The 23,079-nt window shown below is 42.8% G+C and overlaps 3 protein-coding genes and 1 non-coding gene across 9 annotated transcripts in view; all 4 read left to right on the forward strand.

The window, feature by feature from the left end:
- Positions 1-10,968, forward strand: part of UBN2 (ubinuclein 2) — a 52,415-nt gene extending 41,447 nt beyond the window's left edge. The window contains exons 16-18 of one of the 4 annotated variants that reach the window (XR_005604410.1): positions 623-712; positions 1,688-10,415; positions 10,561-10,968. Coding sequence is in view for 1 of the 4 variants with exons in the window: in XM_039570333.1 (XP_039426267.1) it covers positions 623-712; positions 1,688-1,743 (146 nt within the window). In the remaining 3 variants the exon portion in view is untranslated. Of the gene's footprint in view, positions 1-622; positions 713-1,687 lie in introns of all 4 variants that reach the window. The other 3 variants (XR_005604409.1, XR_005604408.1, XM_039570333.1) reach the window with 3 other exon arrangements.
- Positions 10,969-11,375: 407 nt separating this feature from the next.
- On the forward strand, positions 11,376-11,448 carry TRNAR-CCU. The gene has a single exon. It is a non-coding gene; the product is annotated as a tRNA-Arg (tRNA).
- Positions 11,449-11,719: 271 nt separating this feature from the next.
- On the forward strand, positions 11,720-12,384 carry FMC1 (formation of mitochondrial complex V assembly factor 1 homolog). Its single transcript, XM_010410682.3, is given in 3 exon segments — positions 11,720-12,023; positions 12,025-12,036; positions 12,129-12,384. Coding segments are annotated over 3 exon segments (324 nt in total). The 5' UTR covers positions 11,720-11,906; the 3' UTR covers positions 12,324-12,384.
- A 2,357-nt stretch (positions 12,385-14,741) lies between these two features.
- LOC104696373 (putative RNA-binding protein Luc7-like 2) overlaps positions 14,742-23,079 on the forward strand; it is a 29,709-nt gene continuing 21,371 nt past the window's right edge. For 2 of the 3 annotated variants that reach the window (XM_039570950.1, XM_039570951.1), the window contains exon 1: positions 14,742-15,106. In XM_039570950.1, coding sequence (XP_039426884.1) covers positions 15,046-15,106 — 61 coding nt within the window. In that variant the 5' untranslated portion in view covers positions 14,742-15,045. The remainder of the gene's footprint in view (positions 15,107-23,079) is intronic. The other variant, XM_039570952.1, reaches the window with a different exon arrangement.

The following is a 23,079-nucleotide window of genomic DNA, read 5'->3' on the forward strand; positions in this document are numbered from 1 at the left end:
TGCGATTCCTTCACTGGTAAAAACTTCCCTTATATAATTACCTAAATGTTATAAATCACCTTTGAAAAGCTTAACTTCATTGTTATATTCACAGTGTATGTTTAGTTTTGAACCTACTTTTTTGGGGTTAACTCAATACCTTATCTTTAGAAAGGAGTATCGTTTTAAAGTCTCCAAATGACACCATTCAGAGACTTAATACGGTGATTCCTAAAAATAGCCTTAACTCAATAATCTCAGATATCAAACAGCTCTCTTATGAAGAGCTATCAACCATGATGGCATTTACTTTTTCTAAATGCTTATAAAGAAGCTGTTTATGTTCTTAACCCATATAAATTGTTGGTCTTTCTGTCAAACAAAATGGTATAAAGATTGCATCCCAGTAGCAAGGCATGGTCGTTGCTCTGACTTTTGACTAATTATATCTGAATAGGTTTGTCTCTGTTGACTTATTCCAGCCATCAGAATGCTATCAGGTATTTATTTTTTTGTTGTGGAGATTAGGCTGCTACTATAGCTACACTATAAAACCAAAACTTACTTCACAGAGACTGCCTCTTTCCTCAAGATTTATTTTTTGTCTTTACTCTCCTTTCCCTGACCCCCCCCCCCCCCCCAGACTTACTGAAGGGTTTACAGCCAGGTGCTCAGCATGCAGCAACACTGTCTCACTCACCTCTGCCTGCTCACTTGCAGCAAGCTTACACAGGTAAAGACATGATATATTTCTTATTACTTATTTTTAACTTATTTTAACTTAAAAGTCAGATTTCTGCCCTAGACTGAAGTGAAATGTACACCAGTACTTAGAGAACACACAACATAGGGACAAATTTTAGTAGCAGCAGGCAGTACTTACTCTGTTGTAGCAGTATTTTTGAAACCTGAATGATTTTTTTTTTCCCCTACTTCTCTTCAATGTCGGGAACAAAAAAATTTCAAAAATTCCAGTATTTTATTGTAGCAGTTCTAGAAACTGAAGTATGCAGTGTATTCTTGCATATTCAACTAGTGAGGGGAAAAGGAATAACACTTACTGGACACTAACATGATTGTTTATAGGCTGCATAAAGTGTTTTTCCACTAAAATTTTTTTTTCCCCCTTTGAAGGAGAAACTGACCTTCCAGCCAAAAGCTTTTTCCATGTTTCTTATAAGAGTATATTCACATGTGAATGGTGGGATGGTTTCTTAATGGAGTATCTGCTTTCCTTAGGAATTTTATGCTTGATAAGAGCTGCATATTTTGATTGAGAAGAGAAACTTGAAATAGAACACTTTATTTTTCTGTTTGTAAGGCTTAGAGCTGGAAAACTTTCAGAAAGCTTTAGAAGGTGCAGTTTAGAGTTTACACCTTTCTTTGCACCTGTAGTGTGTTTTCTGAGGGCCAGGAGAAGGAATGGGAAGGGTGGCAGTGGCTTGGTGGGCATTCTTCATTTGAGAGTTCTCAGAACCAAAAAATTAGGCAGTGTTTTGGTATGAAGCTTGATATATCAGGTTTCAACAACGCTATTTCTAATAAATGAACTACAGAAAAGATGCAAAGTCTTCCACTCGGTAAAGAAAATGTACTTTCTGGTGGTGCTAAAGCTGAACCTGCCAAATTCCTGTCTCTCCTGCTGTAAGTTATGAAAACAAAAGTTTGCTCATGCTTTTATTCTTCCCTTTATGTTTCTGTCTCTCAGCTACAGATGGAGGCCAAAGTAAAGGGGACACTAAGTTACAGCGGAAAAACCAGTGACTTCTGGACAAGCAAGGGAGCTGAAGCAGTTCTGGTTGGCTGACAGAATCTGCCCAGTTGGGAAAGTGCTTATTGTCACAGGGCTGCTGTTTCTGTCGATGTTTACATATTCTGATCCTAAGCACTGTGGTGAGAGGAAGAAGAAAAATAAAACAATACTTGATCAAAGAGAGAAGGAAAAGGAGGACTGGTCCTCCTGGTCATGCAGACTGGTCATAGTTTGATATTGCCTAAAGAAACCACCTTTTTTATCTGCTCTGATTGGCTCTTAAAAGAAATTGATCGTCAAACCCACAGCAGCACCAATATTTTGTTTCTGGGTGAAGTCCAATGAAAAGTGGAAATGGTGAAAGGAGCTAGAAGAGGTTTCTCCATTCATTGCGTAAGGTGGAATCATCCACTTCATTAGTGCCCAAAAGTGCCCAGTGTAAGGTTGTGTAGGTCCTGAGTGTACTATACGGTTGTGGACCAAAGGTTATGTAGAATAGAGATGGTGCTGGGATACTTTGAATTATAATTAAACCGTTAGACAAAAGCAGTTGCTGATAATGGGCATTTTTCCAGCTTTAGAAGGCTGTTTGGCTTTAGGGAGCCTACAGATGTATGCAGTCTCATTAGAGAATTGTCTTCAAAAACAGATCTCCTGGTACATCAAGATGTGAGACACAGACTGTTTGGTTTATTTTCAGGGTTTTTTTAGTACAAAAGTTCTTATTTAAGGGAGGAGGGGGATGGAAAATATTTCATTTACATGAAAAAGAAACCCACATTTTATTGGTCAGACTAGCATTTCTTTCCCACATTCATTTTAAACGCTAATGTTTCACTATTTCCATTTGTTAAACTTTCTTTTACCTATGTCTTGTGCTTATTTGCTACTGAAAAGATACTCTATTCATGTCTTTCATAAACCACAACCAGTTCTTTTCTCATTCTCAGTCTTCATCTTCTATCTAACTCCTCCCAGAAGCCATGCATTATATTGGTTTGCTAGTTAAAGAAGGCTGATTGTGACCTATTCCAGAGTCAGGTTAAAACTGCTTCAGGCATTAGCCAAAGAGGAGTCGTTCAGAAGCGACCAGAGGTGCCTTCTCTTCTGGGGGCTGAATGGGTTGTCTCCAGCATTTCTAGCCCCTGCTGGCCTGGAGAGTTTGACCTGAACTCTTTCTTACATGGTAGCACAAGACTGCAGAGCTGGCTTTGTTGCTTTTTTTTTTTTTCTTTGACAGCAATACATCAACCAGTTCACATGTAAGATTAGGAAGCATCCAGCACATGTTGCACTTTTGACACTAGGACAGAACTTCGCTGTTGAGTCCCTTGTGCTGTCAGATAAAAGGTGAGAATGGCAGAAGCTAAAATAACTCATAGAGGAAAGGAGCAAATAAACCAGTATGATGCCCTTCTCCTTCAACCCTGAAACATTCCCTTGACCAGAGATGCTGAAATTCTTAGTAAGTAGTTTTTCTGGTAGTTTGACTTGAGATTCAACCAGACACTACTGGTTATGTCACACCTTTTAGAGAGACTTTGACCCCTGAATAATGACTCTTCAATGTTTTTTGCTAGATTACTTAGAGGTTGCAGCTTTCTTTTACATGTGATTTATTTTTCTTAGATCAGACAACAGTTTCTTTTCTATTTAGAGCTCATTTTAATTTTATATAAATATATATACATAAATTTAAAATAATATATATTGTGTATTTAGTATAAAAATGTTGGGTTGAGCTCAGCAATAAATGTTTTTGCACAACACTTCTGTGAAAGACAGATTGAATTAAGATGCATTTGCTCATTAATTTCACTCCACAGCATTTGCCAATTAAATGCTTTTTAGCTGGCGTTAATGTTTTGTATGTAGTGTGTTGATCAGATAAGCTTGCGTCTCCACTGAGGTTATTTAAGAGTTGAAACACACACAGCTATGTAGACCCTGGCATTCTTAATACTGCACAAATTCTGTCAAAATACCGTAAACTATTTAGAGTGCAAGCTTCATCTGATATTTTTTTCTTTTTTCCAGGAAGGGTTGAAGGAAGCCAACTTTTTTTTTTTTTGAGGCCCAACAGTTCTGGCAGGATGTTAATTCTCTGAACTGTGTCAAACTGAGAATTTTAACAATGCATGTAGTTGAGGGAGTTGCAGCAGTGAGGCATCTGGCAGCAATATATTTAAAGGACCCTGTCCTAAGAGAGTTCTACCTCTTCTGTGTTTTCCTCATCAAGGCATCTCATTCAAGTTGTCATCTTTCGTCTTCATACTTACTGAAATTTTAGACTGGGAGACTTGGAGCCCTTTATAACTACAGCACAAATTCCCTTTCAACATTCCTTTCTTCCTGGAAGTATGCTTCATCCTCAGTTGAAGAGTATCCTCTCTAAATCTCCAGGGTAGGAGTAGTCCTGCCTCTGTATCCTATTGAGCTTCTCAGTCTTGGGAAACAAGTGAACTAATATTTATTGTGGAAATAGATCCTAGGGTGATGAAAATAAAGATGACCATACATTGTTTGTGACATCAGTTCAAACAACCCCTCCAGCAGGTAACTGTTTTCAGTCATTACGCTCCTGTCAGTCATTATGCTCCTGAGTGTCTTTTCAATGAACAACATTGGGAATGTGGACCCTTTACTTGCTGTTTCCTATTCTCCCTGGTTAAATCTAGCAAGGCCAAATCAAAGGAAATAATAGGGTGGTTCCCAGGGACCTTTGCAGGTAGCATAGACAGGATGGGAAAGATTACTGCAACGTCCAAGTGCAAAATTAGGTTAATGTTTTACTATTTTCTGCACAGCAGCTCTTCTGGAAACATTCCCCCTCCCCCCCCCGCCCCCCAAGTTTTTACTACTTTTTAAGGGCCTTTGTTAATAAATAAACTGTAGTTGTACATACTAAATAAACCCTCAGTATTCACAAGCAATAAGAAAGCCAAGTAGAGCTGTCTTTTCCAGGCAGCAGGGCTGAACTTGGTTTGGGGACGGTATATGAGCTAATGTGTCAAGCTCTCTGAAAGCCCCAAACAAATGCAAGCAATAACTTCTAACATAGATTTTAGATGTTGAAATTGTCTGGGTAGTACTCTCTGCTACATGATCCAAAGTCCCAAAACCCATGGTAGCTATTGTAAATCATTAGAGACACTTGCAAAGAAAGAAGGCAGGCTAGATGAAAAACAGGCTGCAAAGTTTCCTGATACCTTGGACAATAACTGCAGTGTTCTCCCATTCCAAGATACAAATGGCCTAAGTCACTTTGTCCAGCCTTCTCTGTTGATTTGAGAAACATGTCTAAATACTGATTGACTGAGTCACAAGTGCGGATGCTGTGGGTTTCACATCTGTTTTCTGCTAATCAGAAGTAACTTTTAATTACTTGGGTTCTGCTTCGTGTTTGAATCTGATCAAAGTTGTCTGATGCACAGATTTAGGGGTGGTACAGGTCCTAAAAGCCTGTTCCTTCCTGCAGTCCCATCACCTGACCCTTCCTCCACACTCCTTCTCCACTTGGTGCAAGACCCTTGAGGACATGAAAACAGAGAAATCTGCAACTCTCCCAAGCTGCCATCAGTTGTGCGAACCAGTAACCCTCTGGGAGTCACCTTGGACTCCAACTAACTTTATCACATTTGCTGCTACATTCGTAAAATGAACTTTTGGCTGTATTTATTAGCAGATTTTAATCTAGTTTACAGGGGTTTTTTTGTTTTCTTTTGATTAGTTTTTGCCCACAGTTGGATTAGAAGCATTCGGGTGTTTGGGTTGATGGGGTTTTTTTGATTTTTTTGTTTGTTTTTGAGTGAATTGGTGAAAGCACAGTAGTCCCTCTTCTGCTTTTGTTCTGGATTTTTTTGAAGATGGCATTGCAGGGAAAACCTACAGCCAAGCCAAACTGTGGAAGGCTTCCTCCCACATCTAACTTTCATCTTTTGCTGAACTGGGGGGAAAATCATTAAAGGGACACTTGGGTTTTTGTTTGGGCTTGTTTGTTGTTTTGTTTTTGGTTTTCATAAAATGAACCAGAAGGTTAAAGCATTAGGTAAACAACTGATTAATTAACAGTTTATGCAATTTTTATTTTAGAGAAATTTTTTAAAAGGTTGGTAGTCTTTGATTGGTCCAAGCTCTGGTGAAATGGCTGTTACCCTTCATGACTTACTTGATTCAGGCCTTTGTCCTTTGTTTAAGTGCCTTTTTTTTTAGTTTTATTTACCTTCCCTCTTTAAACTTTTCTCAGAGATCCTGAAGTGCTGGAAAGCATTTTGGAGGAAAATCTTAAGCTTGCCAAGATGGCTTTATGCTGTTATACTATTTTTTTCCCCTTTTGTAAAGAAAAAAACAAAACCAAGTGTGTAATGTGTGTAACTTCATAGCTGCTGTACTGTGGCATTGGTTCTGTGTGCTTGTGCATTCTCTCTCACACGCACACATGTGCACACACACATACAAGCAATATTCCTGAAACCTGTTCATCCCTCTCCATTCTCCTACTCTGTTAAATGCTACTTAAAGGTTGAACGTTTGTGCGAAGACGGCAGTACAATAAAAGAGTGTGTGCCTGAGTGTGCGTAAATGGGCATGAGAGAAAGGAAGTGGCTAATGGGAATGAAACTTCTTGCATTTTTCTCTGAAGGTTTTGAATGTGTTTCTTAATTAGGTCATGAGTAAAACATTATGGGCCCTGTTTGGCAACCGTATTAATTACTGAACTGCTTCACGCAATCACTGAGTCTGAGGCAGAGATGTGTGGCTGACAGACCCAAGGAGATGGGGGTAAAGTTAAAATAGCAGCTTGCAACATCTTTGAATTGATACTAACTGCAAGGAGTGGTGTGTGCAGCTTGATACCAGTTACTGCAAAGATCCTCATATGTACCAAAGTTGTCACTTTCCACCATGTTACTTTCCATGTAAGAAGGAATTTGGTAAAACCTGCAAGAGTGCAGCTGCTAATTGAATTTAAAGCTAGCTATGCTTCACATGCTGCCTAAGTCACTCACCATTACATACTTTTCTAGTTGTATTTCTTCTCAATTTGTTAAGATTTCATTAATGGTTTCTTCTTTTACTACAATGAACAGTAAGTTCATGTGTTCTTAGCTGCAGATAAACCCTCGTAATAGTATCTGTGCTTGTTTCCTTGTTCTCAGACAAAATTAGCTATCTGCAGTAGATGATCTAGTGATTTTAACAGCTTTGTGCCGAAGATCTATCTAACTTACTATTATTATAAACACGAATACCTGAAATTAACAATTCACTTGTGGACCAAGTGCTAAACTTAAGGTAGTGTGCGTATGCATCACTTGCCTGTTCTAGTTCTGTGATGTGCTTCCCCTAGGGAAGATCTGATTTTGAGTTGCAATATGAAAAGGAAGCATTTATTTTACAGAGTGGGAATGGGATGAGAAGTCCTTCATGGGTGGAGAACCAGCATGGAAAACAGAAAATATGGTACCAAATATGTTCCTGTGGCAGAGAATAGCCTAACTCAGTTCTTGGCTTGTCCTCATATTTTTGAGTAAACCTGTTAGTAAACTAGGCCATAAGTGAGTTTCTCCTACCAATCTAATGGTGCTAGTCAAAAACAGGACTATTGCTGGTAGCTCAGTCAGTTGGAGTGGTAGCTGAAGGTGCTTCTTAATCTGTTTTAGGTGCATCAGTGAAGTTACTTCAGTGAAGTTTACCACATTCACCAATTATGTTCTTTAATTCATTTTGAACACACATGCTCTTCATCCTAGGCTGATCTGTGGGATGAGGAATCTACAGCTGGTGATGATGGCTGACTGTTGCAGTCTTTTAACAAATGCAGCTGTTGTAAAAATCTGTGTCTACTGCTTAAGAAATCACTGCCAAAATAAGCAGCCAGAAGTATGCTTACTGGGCCACTGGAAAGATAACTGTTGTGTAGGGGAGTGCTTTGTGGAAACTTCTGGTGAGGCTTCATCATCCTTTTTCTATGACATGGTGATCCCTTGCTGCTGTAATAGCCTTTTGGGGCTGTAGAAAGCCCTGGTGCTGCTGTGTTATGCTGAGACATCAACATGGCCTGGAACTGGCCCAAAACTGGGGAAATAAAAGATTCCCTCCAACTGTTTTTGCACACTCATAAGTAAAACTGCTAATCTAGTCAGTAGTCAAGGATATAGGCCTGTATTTTGTAGCTGTTTCAGACAGCTGTAGTTCTACCCCAACCATCTCATTTTGTATCTAGAAGTGTATTTTGGTCTCTTCCATTGCTGTCATCTCCTGCTTAAACAATAACCATTAGCTACTAAGTTTTTCTTCATGGTGGAGTAATCCCAAGCAAGCAACGTACACTATGTTTGGCTCCTATCATGTGCAATACTAAAAAGGATTTGGGGTTTTTTTTTCTTTCTAGCAATGTGTGCAGATGTGTTTTATCAATAGATAGTCATATTTGCTACTGTCTAGTACCAAGAGAGAAAGAGTGGGAGAGAATCAATCAAAACCAGTCAGGAGATGCCACCATCATAGGCCAAATTGAGTTGGCGAGGCAGACAGAGCTTCATTGAGACTTAGCAGATTTCACCAGAGTGGGGAAAGAAACTTTCTTGTGTTCTCAGCTTTTTCCAGATAAAGCCTTAGTTTGATTAGTAGTCACTAATATCAACTATGCAGATAAGTATTTACGTGTTTCAGTGTTACATGCATTCCTTTCCCCAGCTACCCCTCTTAACACATTGAAGTTTTACCCAAAGAAAATGGAGTATTTTTGAATGTCTGTAATGCAGAACTTTTTTTGCTAATGTGAAAAAAAAATTGTATTTTAAAAAAGAAACCCTTTCACTGGTGCAACATGTAGTGTCAAGTGTCATGAAGTTGCTTTGAGAGGGAAGCTAAAATTGCTTCTTGTGACAGGTTTTAGTCTGAGAGTTTTTTAGAATATCCAGCTCTCACAATTGGTTTAAGAAGGTGCAGCATGTTTTTTAATGTACAGATTGGATTTGGGAAGAAACCCGTGAGACATCCCAGGTTTCTTTGTTAATTAAATTAATTTCTCACTGAAATGAAGTTGCTTCTAAACAAGGGGAGTTACCAGCTAAATAAAAACTAAGTCACAATCCCCAGGTATTTCTCACTGGTCTTTTAGTCTTGTTGTATGTAACTACAAATAACAATTTAGCTCAGAGATGAGAACTGTAGTATGTGTTTTATTGCCGGTGATTCCATCATGTAGCAATTAGTACCATGTTCTTGCATAGTTATCAAGATCTGTACTGGAAATAGATGGAGAAATTTTATTTTTGGACTACTGTTAAAAAAAAAAAAAAAAACAACAAAATTATCTACGACTTTTTACCCCCCAAAAGTCTACTGAGCAGTGCTATATTTTAGCAGTTAAACTAGTATCCTTGTTACGTGATTTGTCTCTTGTAGTCTTTTACTGAGGGTTAGAAGCATTTAATGAGTAATCCTTAAAAAGTTGCCATTCTCTAGCTTAGGGTCAGGTGTTTATAATACAAGGGCATCTGTGATGATAACTTCTGATGATACAAAATCTCTGTTCAGAATACTTCATTGGGGAAAAAAACCAGTGTGGGTACAAGTCCCTAAAGGCCTGCCTGATAAAAGAGGGAAAGAGGGTCAGTGAAGAAGAGTGCCCTGCACAGCTAATGGCAGTGGAGATCGTCCCCTCAACAGCAGTTTGGCCTCCATATCCTTTGTTTGGTTTGGTGTCACTTTATATATATATATATATATTATATATATATATAATTTTTTTTTTTAGCAAGTTTGGATATAGCCAGTTTAATTCTATCTGACCTACTGTGATCCCCCAGACAATGAAGGGCTGAGAAACTGTTTTGCTACCTTTCACTGGGGAGGTTAGAACAAAAAGCTGGATGAGGGTTTTTTGTTGTTAACAAATGTTAAATCACAGCTAGAATTTTTCGCATTCCTTGGCTTCAAACAAAGGAGTGCACAGTTACTATGAGATGGTAAACCTCTTTGAGTTGGTGATTCCTTTGATGCTTTACTCAGTCCAGCATGAATTTGTACAAGATCACCTTCCTCCTTTTAACACTCGCGCATTCCGGATCATAGGGCTTAGCGATGGAGGGAGGATCCCAACAGCCTTGTGCTTATCTGATGAGCTCTCCAGGGAAACTGCCCCGTGAAATGCTCCCCTCTTGTGACAACAAGCCTGAACAACCAAATGCAGCTACATTTGGGTGGTAAGCACCACTTTGATTTGGATTTTTTAGGGAGGTGTGTTCCAATAACTTCAAGGGATACTGTGTTTTAAATGTGTGGTTTCTTTCTTCTCTCCTTATAAAACTGGACCTGAACACAAGTTTTGAGTTGTTGGGGTTTGTTTTGGGTTTTTTTTGTTGTTGTTGTTTTGGGTTTTTTTGGTTTGGTTGGTTTTGGTTGTTTTTTTTTTTTTTTTTTTTTTTTTTGTAATAATCTCAGGACCTGAAAGATTGTAGCATTTAGTGTGTCTTAAAAATGATGTACTGTACCAGCCATGGATTTTGTAAATACACCTGTCTCCCTTTTTTGTATTTTAATTTTTTAAAAGTGTGTAAGGCTCTTTGCCAGAGGAACTGGTGCCTGCTTTATCTCCATCCTGAACTGAAGCAGGAAAAGGAAGAAGCTGCTGCCTCAAAAGCCTGCGTCGGTTCCAAATGCGTATATTGTTCTGGTCAGTTTAATGGCTGTTAGTCTTTTGTTAGTTGGGAAGCCGGTTAGTTCCCTGCACATTCCCAGTTGTGGCTAGCAGAGCCCTGTCAGGGAGGCTAATTTTAACTCTCTTCTGTGTGACTACTTGATGTTTTCACTCCTTCCAGGTACTCAGGTTTGCTATCCCTGAGCAGTCCAATGCTTTCAGAGGTCAGGACTATTGGTCCTCTGTGAGAATAACTGGAGAGCATTTCATTTTACCAGTGCTCTGATCCAAACACAGTCACGGGGTTCGTATCCTGCGAACCTTGCAGGTAACGCTGTCTTCACCTGTTCCGGGAGGGGCTTGCCCTTTTCTGCTTTCCTGAAAGGAGCGCAAGCTTTTTTTTGGCAGCAGACTTTGCTCTGGGATCCACCCTTGCCGGCAGACCCCTGTTCTGCAGTAGGAGCCTTACTCAATTCGGCGTAGCTGTTCCCTGTCCCTGACTGCGACAGGCTTTTTCATGAGTGTACTTTTCTTTTTTTTATGTGTCACGTGTCTGTGCTGTATTAAATAAAGAGGAATGTACATATTAGCCCCGTGTCTGTGATTTCTCGCAAAAATAAAAATGGCAAAAGGCTTCACTTGAAGGGTTGGCCCTTCGGGCTGTTTGTCGCGTTTTTGTTTTGGGGGTGGGGGGCATCCTTCAGGCAGGGCAACCACCCGGAAAAGGGTAACACTGTACAAGGACCAGCGTTTTGAAACCGCCAGAGGGTCGGTATGGAAGGAGCGTTTCCCTGCGTGACTATCGCGCTGTTCCGAGGCGCCACCTCACAACGCCATGGAAGCACCGCGCTCCCGCCTGGCTCCGGCTCCCGGGGGGCCGCGCGGCGGCCGCGCGGGGCGGTGCTGCCCAATCACCGGCTTCCGACAGGCTCCATACAAGGAAAGGGGGCGGGGACAGCAGATAAGTAGGCACACGGAAACCTCTCTTACGCGGCAGCCCCAGTGGCCTAATGGATAAGGCATTGGCCTCCTAAGCCAGGGATTGTGGGTTCGAGTCCCATCTGGGGTGGGTGCTTTTTTTTCCTGCACTCGCGCCGCGCCGCCTGTCCGGACTCCGCGAGCCGCCGGCTGCCTCGGGACCGCAGCTCTTGGGCTTGTTGTTGGGCGTCCCCTTCTGGCTCGAGCGAGACCCGGAGCCCCTTTTAAACCCGAGGCCCCAGAAACCCGCGGGGACGGGCCCGCGGTCCAACTCGTTTTCCCGCCGTATGACGCGCCTTTTGGAAGGCTCCCAGGGCTCTCGCTCCGTTACCACAGGCGGGCGGCGGGGCGGAGGGCCCAGGGCGAGGCGTGGGGCGGGCACGCCGCGGTCCCGCCGCTCGACCTCCGGCACTTGACCTGCGCCAATTGCAGTGGCGGGGAGGGCGGCACAGAGGAGGAGGCGATCGTGCACTCGGCGCTCGACTGCCCGCACTGGCGAGGCGCGGCGGCGGCGCTCGCTTGGCGGGCGCGTCCGCGCGCGGGTCGGAAATGGCGGCGCTGGGAGCCCCGCTGCGCACCCTGCGCGCGCTCCTGCGCGAGCTCCGCCACGCCGCCGGCCGCTCCTATCGCGACAGCCCCGCCTATCGCCACGTGGTCGCGGCCTTCCCGCGCGCACCGGGTACCCGCGGGTTTGCCCTACCCATCCCTGCCCGGGCAGCCGCCGGGGCTCGGCGAGGCCTCGGGGCCGCCCTGACTGCCGCTCCCCGCAAGGTGACCAGCGAGAAGCTGTGCCGGGCCCAGCAGGAGCTGCACTTCCAGGCCGCCACCTACCTGTGCCTGCTCCGCAGCGTCCGGGAACACGAGGCCCTGCACCGCGAGTACCACGGCAAGGGCGAGCGCTCGCCCCAGGAGGTCGCCGGACTGGTGGGCTTCAGACTGCCTCAGCAGCCGGGAGGGAAGGGCTGAGACGGGACTGCTGTGTTCAATGTTTATTCCTCAATAAATATCCTAGAGCTACTGGAATAGGCTGGGTTCTCTAACAGGTGACTTTTGTCAGTTTTAGGTTATGGTGTGAAAGCCGTAACTGGAAACCCCCTCTCCCTTTATCAGGCTTCCCAGGCGCCCATACTGTCCTTCTCAATGTGTGTTGTGACTGGCACCCTCCACGGGTTGAGAGGTTGGTTGTAGTGGAGAAACATGTCAGCCTTCCCTGCTGAACTCCTTGTCCAAGGGGTTGGAGGGGTTCGTGGTTCCCCCACGTGATTTAAAAGCAGTAGGTGAGAGAATTTGTCTAGTGTTCACCGAAGCATTTTCCATCTATATTCTATGTGGAATTTCGTACTCTTCCAAGAACAAAGACCTCTTCTGTGGAGCATCTGTGGATTCTGGTGAGCACTGCAGTAGCACAAACCTCTTCCATCGTAAAGATTTTTTAGGGTTTTTTCCATGGTGGTGAGCTAGCAGTAGCAATTCAGAGAGATGAATTCTTAATGAGTTACATGTTTCTCGGTGTCTCTGAGAAGTCGACTCTGCAACTGCCAGCTTCCTGTGCTGCCCTCATACACTGAATCTCAGAAAAGCTGAAGGGAACTGACTACTGACAGTCACGCGAGGTACTCAAATGGCACTGCGTTTTCTCGCTCATCTCACAAATGTGGAACGGCGAGTTTCCTTTTATGAAAGAATGTCTTGAGTTGCTGCTGTTCTCAGAAGAGTGTTGAATTGTATGCAAGATATGTAAGAAATCTATAACAAGAATGGCTTAAGAATGTGAGGTTTACCTGGGGAGGAGCTTGAAGCAAATCTAACAAAAGATTGTGTTTGTTAGGGTTTTTTACTGTTGGGGAAAACAAAGTGTTCTGTCAGAAAAACATTGCAAATAGAATTAGTTCATCTAAGTCTGCTTCTTCTTTCCCCTGTATTTAAAAATTGGGGGTGGTTTAATCCCCACAGTATAGTGGATAGGCACAACGGATCCTTAAAACTGGGGAGATCTTGGCTGCTTAGGTAAGGTAAGGAGATGTGAACTACAAGTTTTAGGGTTCTGTTGACCAAAATTCCGGTTTGCAAGTCTTAACAGTGTCTCACTAGCTAAACGGTGGTTTTTCTGAAAAGCGTTGGTGTAACAGGTGGGAGAGTACCAACCTATTTTCAGCTCTGTAGATCAAAGTGGTGCGATGTCACCACACCCTGAGAATGGCTGTGACATAGTGGTTGGTTTGGGTTATTTAATGCAAACTGCTGCATTCTGCAGTTCACTTTCCAGACAGACTAAAGGTTTGCTCCATCCAAAGTCCCACGGTCTAGAGTATATTGCTTGACAGAGGGAAATTAAAAAAAAAAAAAAAAAAAAAAAAAAAAAAAAAAAGTGTGATCATTTGGCCAGACATAGATGCTCTTTAAAGAGTAGAAGGAGATAAAGTGTGTATGCTGTGGGTATACATAGTAGCTAAAATTTCTCAATTTCCCCTAAGCATACTAAGGTACTAAATAGAGTATTCTAACAAGTGTTGGGGTCTCTTCCATTTACTTCCCTTTCAACCCAAAGTAATGACTAACAAAAGTAAATTTAGATTTTAAAGAAGCAGCAAAGCCAGGACATACTCTTAATTAGCTGAGGGGCACTGGGTAGAGAATCTTCCCTGAACGTGTTACAGAAGAGCATCTTCTCTGCAAGTCCTTCTGAAATACCGATAATTGGGGGGGGGGGAGGGGTTAATGTTAGGGGAGGCTTTGTGTTGCCTTTTTTCACTCGTATGGAGCTAACCTTGAACACGACAACGCCTGTGGACGATTAGAACTGATCTTTATGACGGATTTTGGTCACTAGATGGCAACACGATGGTTGACAAAGGGTGAGTCACAAAACGCAGGCGTTAGAATGGGTAAAATTCATGAAAACATTTTTTTTGAAAATGGATGTTGGTGCCCTGTAAATTGAATTATCAGCCGCACATGGCAGTAGCCTCAGTTTCAAGGGTGGTTCTCCAGTAGGCGGGGTATTACAGTAACTTTTCTCACCACGACTGCACCCGGCAGTTGAGAGAGCGCGGGCCATTGCAGTGGTGCTGCACAGCACTCCAAGAGGGAATGGGCTCCAGAAGGGAACTGTCCCTAAGCTCCGCTCCCGGGGCCGCCCGAGACCGCAACCCCGCCCGGGGCCGCCGCTGACCCGGAGACCGTGGCGTCACAGCGGCCACGTGGGCCCTCCTGGCCAATCAGCGCGCCCCAAGGGCCCAGCCCGACGGCCCAATCAGGAGCCTCGCCGCGCGGTGCGTCACTGGCCGAGCAGCGCGGGCCGTGGCCAATAGGCGAGCGCCGAGGCCCGTCCGCGCTGACGTCGCGGAGCGGACGAAGGGGCGCAGGGCGCGTGCGCGCGGGTTTCCGTTCCCGCCGGCGCGCGCGCGTGGCGGGCGCGGGAGGGAGCGGGAGGAGGGGAGCGTGTGGGGGCGTGAGGCGGCGGCACCGGGTCCGGCGCGAGGCGAGTTCCCCGCTCCGCTTCCCACCGGGAAAGCCAGGCGGGGGCAGCGCCCGCTCCCTCCCTCCCCCGCGGCGGCGGGGGAGCGGCCCCGCCCGGGCCCGCCCGTGACGCGAGGGGCAGGGCCGAGCGCCCGCCGCGCCTCGGGCCTTGTAGGCCGCTGTCGGCGTGACTCGGCCGGGCTTCGCCGGGCCCCCCCCCGCGCTCAAGATGTCGGCGCAGGCCCAGATGCGCGCCATGCTGGACCAGCTCATGGGCACGTCCCGGGACGGTAAGTGCCCCCCGGCCGTGAAGGGGCGGGAGGAGGGGGCGGAGCCGCCGCAGCCCCGGAGGTCACGGCGGTACCGGGCGGGCCGGGCGGTGTTCGCCGTGATTGGCAGGTCCGGGACCCGTTCCCCGCACCCCCCGCGGGGCGGGGCTACCGGGGCCGTCACCGGCGGGGTGGGGGGAGCCGAGCACCTCCTCCCCCCGCGGAGCTGCCGGCGCCGGCCACTGTCCGGGCGGCCGCGCTGGCGGCCCTGCTGCTATTGGAGATCCGCTCCTGGCGTGGTCCGCGGCGCACCGCCTTCCCGCGCGGTCAGCGCAGAGAGACACAAGCTTGCGAGATTCTGATCATCGGGGGGAGGACACAACGAACCAAAAAATCCCCCCATGCCAACAGCCCCTTTAGTAGACCAGAGTGGGTTTTTGTGTTGTTACAGGTTTGTCTAAATTCTGGCCCAAACCATCGTGTCAGTCAGCAGGAGGGTATGTCTGTTGCTTTCTAAAAGGCAATGTGGGTTTGAACCAAGGGGACAGAAAACCCTTTTAAAAACAACCCCTAAAGAGCCAAGTAAAAGCTTAACATCTGTAGGCAGTAATACCCGGAGGGAAATACTCGATGTACGGTCAGGTTTCAGATCGCTCTGCGATCACAAAATGAAGAATACTGCTGTGTAAAGCTGCTCGCAGTTTTTGTCGGGGTGCATGGCGATCAGCTTGAAACTTTGAACCGGCACTCGCCCATAAATCCAGGTAGTTGGGGAGCTGCTGGAAAAGAGCAGTTCCAGTTATGCTGTGCAGTCCTTAACTTAAAACAAGAGAATACTGCACCCGAGGGTAGGCAGCAATTAGAGATAATTTACATGTTCTGCATGTGGTGCTCAGTCCGTACTTACTCTTGCAGACGTGTTACGTTTGTTGAAGCTTTTTGTTGAATTAATGGTTACCTGTTTTCCCCATGCACTGAGTAGGATGCGAGAAGTGGGATGTGCCTTGTCTGTTCTGATCATCTCTTGGTACTGGGCTAATGTGATGTGACAGCTTTTTTTAGTATAATCTAAAATTTCGAATAAATGTAACTGGTTTACGCATACCCCTTGCATCGTGAATGCTTTCTGCTGAGTTCTGAATTACTGTTCTGCAAAGACTGTCTTCCAGAGTAAGGCTGTTTAGTGAGTTGTCATCATGCAAGATCTAATTTAGGGTGGCTTTGTCTTGCTCCAGAAGATTTTCCAATACTTCCTGTTGTGGCTGCTCATGTCTAAGTGCTTGGCAAAGTAACATTGTGCTTATGAAACTCAAGTCTTAACCAGTGTTGGCACCTAGATCACTGTCTTAGTGCTACCCTAAGACTACACAGAAGGTTTAAAGGGGGTGGAGGAGCTGTTTCGATTTCCAAAGGTATCTTCTGTTGAATGGTGGGAGAAGAGTGTGATTTACTTGAGACAGCTGCCCAGAAATGTTAAGTGACTAAAATCTAAACCAGGAAAAGCCGTTTCAGACTATATTTTCTCTGGCTTTGTAAGAAAGCAGTTATTGTATTGATAACTGTATTTCTCCCCCTCCCACTCACCCTGTAATTCCTAAACCACGTGTGCTGAACTGTTCAGAAACTAACTGGCTAGAAAGGAAGCGTTTAAACAAAATGGGCAGAATAGGGAAGGATAAGGAGAAAAGACTGTTCGTAAAACTGGCTTCCATTATTGGATTGATGATCTCAGTGTAACACCATTACAGTTTTAAAGAAAATAAAAAGTCCAGTGGAGCATTATTTAAACTGAATTGTACACAGGGATTGAAAATTAACCCTTTTTTGCAGAGCTGGTACTTAATAAATCCAAGGCCAGGCTCAAGGTCATTGAAATACTGCTAACCTTGAGATTAGTGGGGTTTGGGGTCATTAGGTTTTTCTATATTCCTATTAGCTTTGACAAATACTCTATTTCTGTTAAGATGCAAATTGCAGTTTTTCTTTAGAGTGCGCCAGTTTTTTAATTTCTTGGTAGATCATAGCTCTAATTTCACCACTTGTCCCCATTGCCTTTGATTTTGCTCTGCCTGGCAATGCAGTAGAGTTTAAAACGCAATAGAGTTTCTGAAAAAATACTCTCTCTCGGGTGATGTTTTTGTTTTATATTGATCAAAATTACCAAAGTGCTTTTTAGTTTTATACTTTACACAGTCTGGCAGATTTTTTGTCTTGTTCAGGTGTTTTTGGTTGGGTTTTTTTTGAGAAGCCTAGAATATGAAAGCTTAAAAATCTTACCTATTGTAGAAGAGGTAGATCAAACATTTGATCTCTTCAGTGAGAGTAGAAAAAACTCAGAGGTAAATTTAAAACCAATGGCTGTGCCTGAATATATGTATGTAGGGGTTTTTTTGGTTTGGTTTTTTCCCCTTTTTAGATTATGGTATCATTTGTAGAATATATGAACATGTTCTGAAAATGGTTTTGAAAAATCTGCAATGAGATGCTCAAACATGGTTTTAGGAGATGAGCTGTTCAAACATGGTTTTAGGAGATGAGCTGTAGGCTGTAATTTGTGGAACTATGTGCACGCTTATTATAACTGGTGTCCCTAGGGCCAAAACGGAAAAGCCTGGAAGATGTAGTTGTTAAAGTGTTTTTATGGATTTGCTGTTAAGTTCCGAGAATGCCTAGAAAGCACAATTCCGTATTGGTCACAGTGATTCAGAAAATACCCACCAAGCTGTACGAATATTCATGAAAAATAAACTGTGTTAGAGAGGAGTCTCCTCATGTCAAACAGGGCTGCCCAACATGTGGCCATGTAGAAGTGGGTGTGCTGCTCCAGGCATGCCCCTGGCTGTACCCTTTCCCAGAGGGCCCTGTGCTTGTGGGCAGGGAGAAGTGAGAGCTTCCGGGCTTCTTTGGCAGCCTGCTTCCTCCCGTGGCTGAGTTTTGGCAGCAGCATAGATGCACGCAGTCACATGGCATCGCTGGCTGGTACCTGCCAGGATGTGGGGCTCGGGCAGCCTCTTGGCAGCTGCCCGGCCCAGTGCCCCCTGCTCCGTGCCCGCCTTTGCTCATGTGACAGATACCTGACAGAGAGTGAAACTGAAGGGACCTGGCAGGTGCTTCTGAGGAGCTGCCAGTGAATTGCAGTTCTTAGAATAGATCTGGGTTATCTAAAAAGCAATTGTGTTGGTGATGTCAATACAATTAAATGTGTGAAGGGCAGGAATGGTTCTTTTATACACCTGGACAAAACGTTTATTAATTATTTATTAATTATTATTTAAAAGCAAGTAAGTTTTTAAAAACGCATTGCATATTACGTAGGTTAACCTTCTCTTGCATACTTCTCTGACAAGTGGAAAACTGAATTGGATGTGGACTGTGCCAAAATTAAAAAAAAATTAAAAGTGCCACTGATTTTGATGCTAGTAAAAAGCTGGGCTTATTTAATATAGTCATGACTGCAGGCTGAAAAAAAATCTTCTCTAAATGGCATTTCAAGTACTGATAACCTGCCATACCAAGAGAGGATTTAAATATAAATTACTGGATATATAGTATAGGTTTTCCAAATATTGGGAAATAACTAGTGCTGAAAACCAGGTACTAATCTTATGTACTTATATATGAATGGGTTTTTTTGTTTGCTTGGGTTTTTTTACTGTTAACACTTCAACTGAAGGAGTTTTTATTCCATATGTCGATAGTTAAAAGGTTAGTTCACAGTTGTTGTTGACCAGAGCTGCAGGAGCTTGTCATTTAGGAGTATTAGGACTAAGCACATAGAGAAGTATGACTTTTATTTTTTAAGATACTGGTTTTCAACTGTAAAATTGAGTAGACTTTTTTTTAATAGTATGTATAGGTAAACCCTGCTTTTGCCATCCCTGTTCTCTAGAAAACAGGAGTTAGCCTTACAGATAATATCATAATTATAAATTGAGTCATTTACAAATTGAGTGAAATGTTAACAATTGATACTAGTAACCCCAGGATTGGGGTTTTTTTCCCCAAAATGTAGTTGAAATGGGCAAAGATTGACAAGTAGAAGAACTGATGGGAAAGATCCCATTTTTATCTTGAACCAGCTTATCTTGCCTAAGTGTTTCATTTTCCACCAGGTCAGTTACGTGCTCTTGCCTTGCTGCAGGAGTGAGTGCTGGAGTCAGCCTGAGGAATTGGTTGGAAGCAGAGGGTGAAGCAGGATCATTACTTGTGACAGTAGTGCAGACACAACAGATCCTAACAGCCCTGGTGCCACACAACGTCTTGAAACTGCTAAGACTTAACTGTTGCAAAGAAATGTGGTGGTGGTTTGGGTTTTTAAAATACTTGCTACCACTTCAAAATTAGACTACAGTCTAGAAATACAAAAATTGAGCAAAGTTAATTAGATTCTCCTAAGAGACAAGTGAATTTGTGCATGCTTCTGAGACTTACATTCAGTCATGAAAAGGTTCTCCCAAGCATCCTAACAAATAACTGTGCTGTGACTAGCAGAAAAATCTCTGGAGCCTTTAGACAGAACCTGTATGTATGAAGTGCCAGTCAGCATCTCTTTTTGCTTCACCTGCTAGCTTTTTGAGCTGAGGTGCTGTGTGTGAAGTCTTTAACTCAGTTCTTTAGCTGTTACTAGCAAACACACTTTCCTTAGTGTGGATCATCTTGTTCTGGCTTTGAAGCTTATGATACCCTTTTTGCATCTGTTCATGTTGTAACTGTTTTTTTCTGGGTTACGCTTCAGTTATCTCTAGCAGTGGTTAGTAATGTGTGACTTTTCTGTCCTCTTTGTTTGGGAGGAATTGAAGTGACACTCCTGTGCTTATTTTAATCATCCCGTGTTTGGTGGTACATTTTATATGGAACAGAGCTGTAATCTAGAACCTCTAACCCGTTCTTAAATTTCTTTGTTTTAGTATGGGATTATTGAAGAATTTCTGTGTACTTAACAATGGGTGGAGGGTTGATGTTGGTATTTGCAGGGTAGGTAGATTTTGGTTTCCACTTTGCTTTACACTTGGAGATAGAAGGGGATATATGTGTTTAAACTTTGATAGATCGTTGTTGAGAGAGCTCTGCTTTCAAATACAGATCAGCAATAAAGGCAGAGAATTCCTGCAAAACCTCCACAAAATGTTGAATTGAAATCAGCTCAGAAATCTGAATGTAGTCACAACACATGAACTTCATGAAAAGGTGCTTTATTTGTCAGTCAGGAGTGATCAGGAGGTTTTAAGAGCAATGACTGTGTTTTGTGAATTGTCTGTATTTTATGGCTTTGTTAGGAAGTTCTGATAGTTTAGACCTTAAAAATGATGGGAACAGTGAAGGACTTGCGGCATTATTCTCTACTTGGGACGCTGTCCAAAATGACATTTATGAAGAAGCAAATGGCCATATTCATACCTCAAGGAAAAACATTTCTGTATTTGTTCCACTTGTAGTGCATTAGCTAAGGGATGGTTTCATTATATTCTGCACTCTTAAGTGTTACTTCAGTCGTGGTGTAAAACAGAAGCAGTCCTGCTTAGAAATAAATATTATCCTAAAAATGTTAGGATCAGGACATGTCCAGTAGTGACAAGAGTATCAGAATTAGCTGCCAATTCACTTTGCAGCAGGAACAGGATCTTCTGTGCCTGCATAAGCCTCAGTTAAATAATGATGTTGGATGCTGGTTATACAGGGCTTGCTTTGCGGGTGGAATTTGATACAGTTTTTAAACACATACTCCACCCAGTTAGTAGCTCTTCTTGAATAAAGCTTTCAGAGTCCCTTGCCAACATGTTGGGACTCATGCTTTAAAAATTTGGGTGGAAAGTTAACCATTTTTTGTTAATGTATCTTAATTCAGGAAGTCAGCAGCATGAAAATGTTTCCTTTGCATGGATTGCACCACTGGTTTACAGTGAGAGCTTACAGTTGGATTATAAAGGGTAGTTCTCATCAGTGCATTGGGATTGTTGACAGTAGTGTATTAGGATGCATCAGAATAGTAAGAGATGCTGGATCAAAGAAGTCATTGTTTAAGCATGTTACAATGCTGAGCATTGTTGATGCATAAGTGTTCGTTCTGCTGGTTTGTGATTAAAATGTACTGAACAGGAATGACATTGTGGAGGCTTGTTAATAGATTAGACTTGGGAGTTCAAAGTGAATTGTGTAGTACAAGTGCACGTTGTGATCTTAACCTCTGGATGTTCCTTAATCAGCAGTATGCACTGGTCTTGAATATTGATGTTAATTTTGTAGTCAGTATGTTTTATACAAAATAGAAAAGTTCCTTTAGACAGTTTACGTTACTGCCATAATCTCTTGAATATTTGTGTCTCTTGTGTTCAGTTTCCTTATGCTTGTAAAGGTTATGAAATGTGCAAGTATAGAAATTTCCTTGATGTTTTGCTTTTTTTCTTGAATGGTTTCAGTTCTGTTGCAAAGTTCTCCATTAGAGAAATGTGGTTTGGGACAGGTACTTTAAGAAAAGCTAAAACAGATACTTCTTGAGAGAAAATTCATATATATTTTCTCCATGTAAATTTTATCAGCCATATGGGGTTTTTTTAGTGGAAAAAATCTATTTGGAAACGCAGGGATGGCTTACAGTAATAGATGTTGACTCCTGTAATGCCCTGGTAAATTAATTTCTTTAATGAGCATGAGTGTTGAAGATCAAGTAGTTGAATATTCTGCTGTTCTTCAGAGGCAGGGTCAGATAAACTGCTATTCTGAGCTAATTTAATTATTTACCTATTAAAGTAGAATTTGTAATAAGGTCTGAAATATCAGTGATAGTGTCCTCTTTATAAATGTTTAAGAGTACTTCTAAAACTTAGATGACTGCAGCTGCTTGGGTCCTGGGTGTATTACTTTCTTATTACAGAATATATAAAGCCTTTTTTTGATACTCATTATTTAAATTTAGCATTCACTTGTTTGTTTGACCATACAAAGAAGGTATCAACTTCCGTACAGTTTGACAAGGAGAAGTAGCATCTTGGTTACCTGCTGAACTGCAAAAGTCCTTGGCTTAAGAACACATCTGTTTGTGTTGGTTTAGTTCTTAGAAGACATCTGCATAAATCTCCTTTGCTGTAGGTGGAATGTCAGGTGCATAGTGGATCCATAGATTTTATTCTGCCCTCCCCCCAGCAACCCATGTAGATCCCAGGCCGTCACCCAATCTGGATGATTCATCTGTAGGTCAGCAGCAGATTAAATCTTCTGTTCTTGTCAAAAGGTGTGCACTGTTTAGGAATATTGGAACTCACTAAATTCATGGAGAAATAAAAGCATTTTCTTCTGAGTCTATCAGACTTGCAGATGAGCTGCCAGAGGGACACAGAACTCAATCACTGTTAGAATGTGGTATATGACACCTTTTCTTTTTGGTAAACTTTTCCTTCTGAAACAGCATAGATTAAAAATAAATACAAATGTATGAAATTGCTTTTTGTTGAAAAGAAAAGGTAAATACCCCAGTCTTGTTTGTAAGGGTTTTTTAAATGCTTGAATAAAGGCAAAGTGCAGAAAGAATAAAGGTTTAAAATACAAATGTGTAAAGTATTCTTGAGGCTGTTGTTGATCAGTTTCTGTCACTTTTTTTTCCCCCCCCCCCCATGTGGTGTTACCTCAGGTTGGTAATTACGATTATCATGCTAGTCACTTTGATGAAAAAAACACTGTATTTCAGCTGTAGTGTCAGTATCTAGTTGTAGTAGAGATGTGAAAAAAGCTGTTGTGAGGTAATGTCTGTGAAAATACTATTTGCCAACTTTACCTAAGGAACCTGAGTCTTTGAGCAATTTTCTGGTTTTGATAACTCCTTGACTCCTGATAGGTTAGTGCTATTAGGCCATCAGCTGTGGGGTTTTTTTAAAATACTTTTCTTTATTTGGTTGATGTGTCTTTATATAGAAGAATCTTTACAGTCAACATGTATTTCTAGATGCTGTGTTAAAATTGCTGGCAGAGTCTATTATTCTATACAAACTGAACAATCTGGC

This window comes from Corvus cornix, chromosome 1A (assembly GCF_000738735.6).
Source record: "Corvus cornix cornix isolate S_Up_H32 chromosome 1A, ASM73873v5, whole genome shotgun sequence".
Classification (NCBI taxonomy): domain Eukaryota; kingdom Metazoa; phylum Chordata; class Aves; order Passeriformes; family Corvidae; genus Corvus; species Corvus cornix.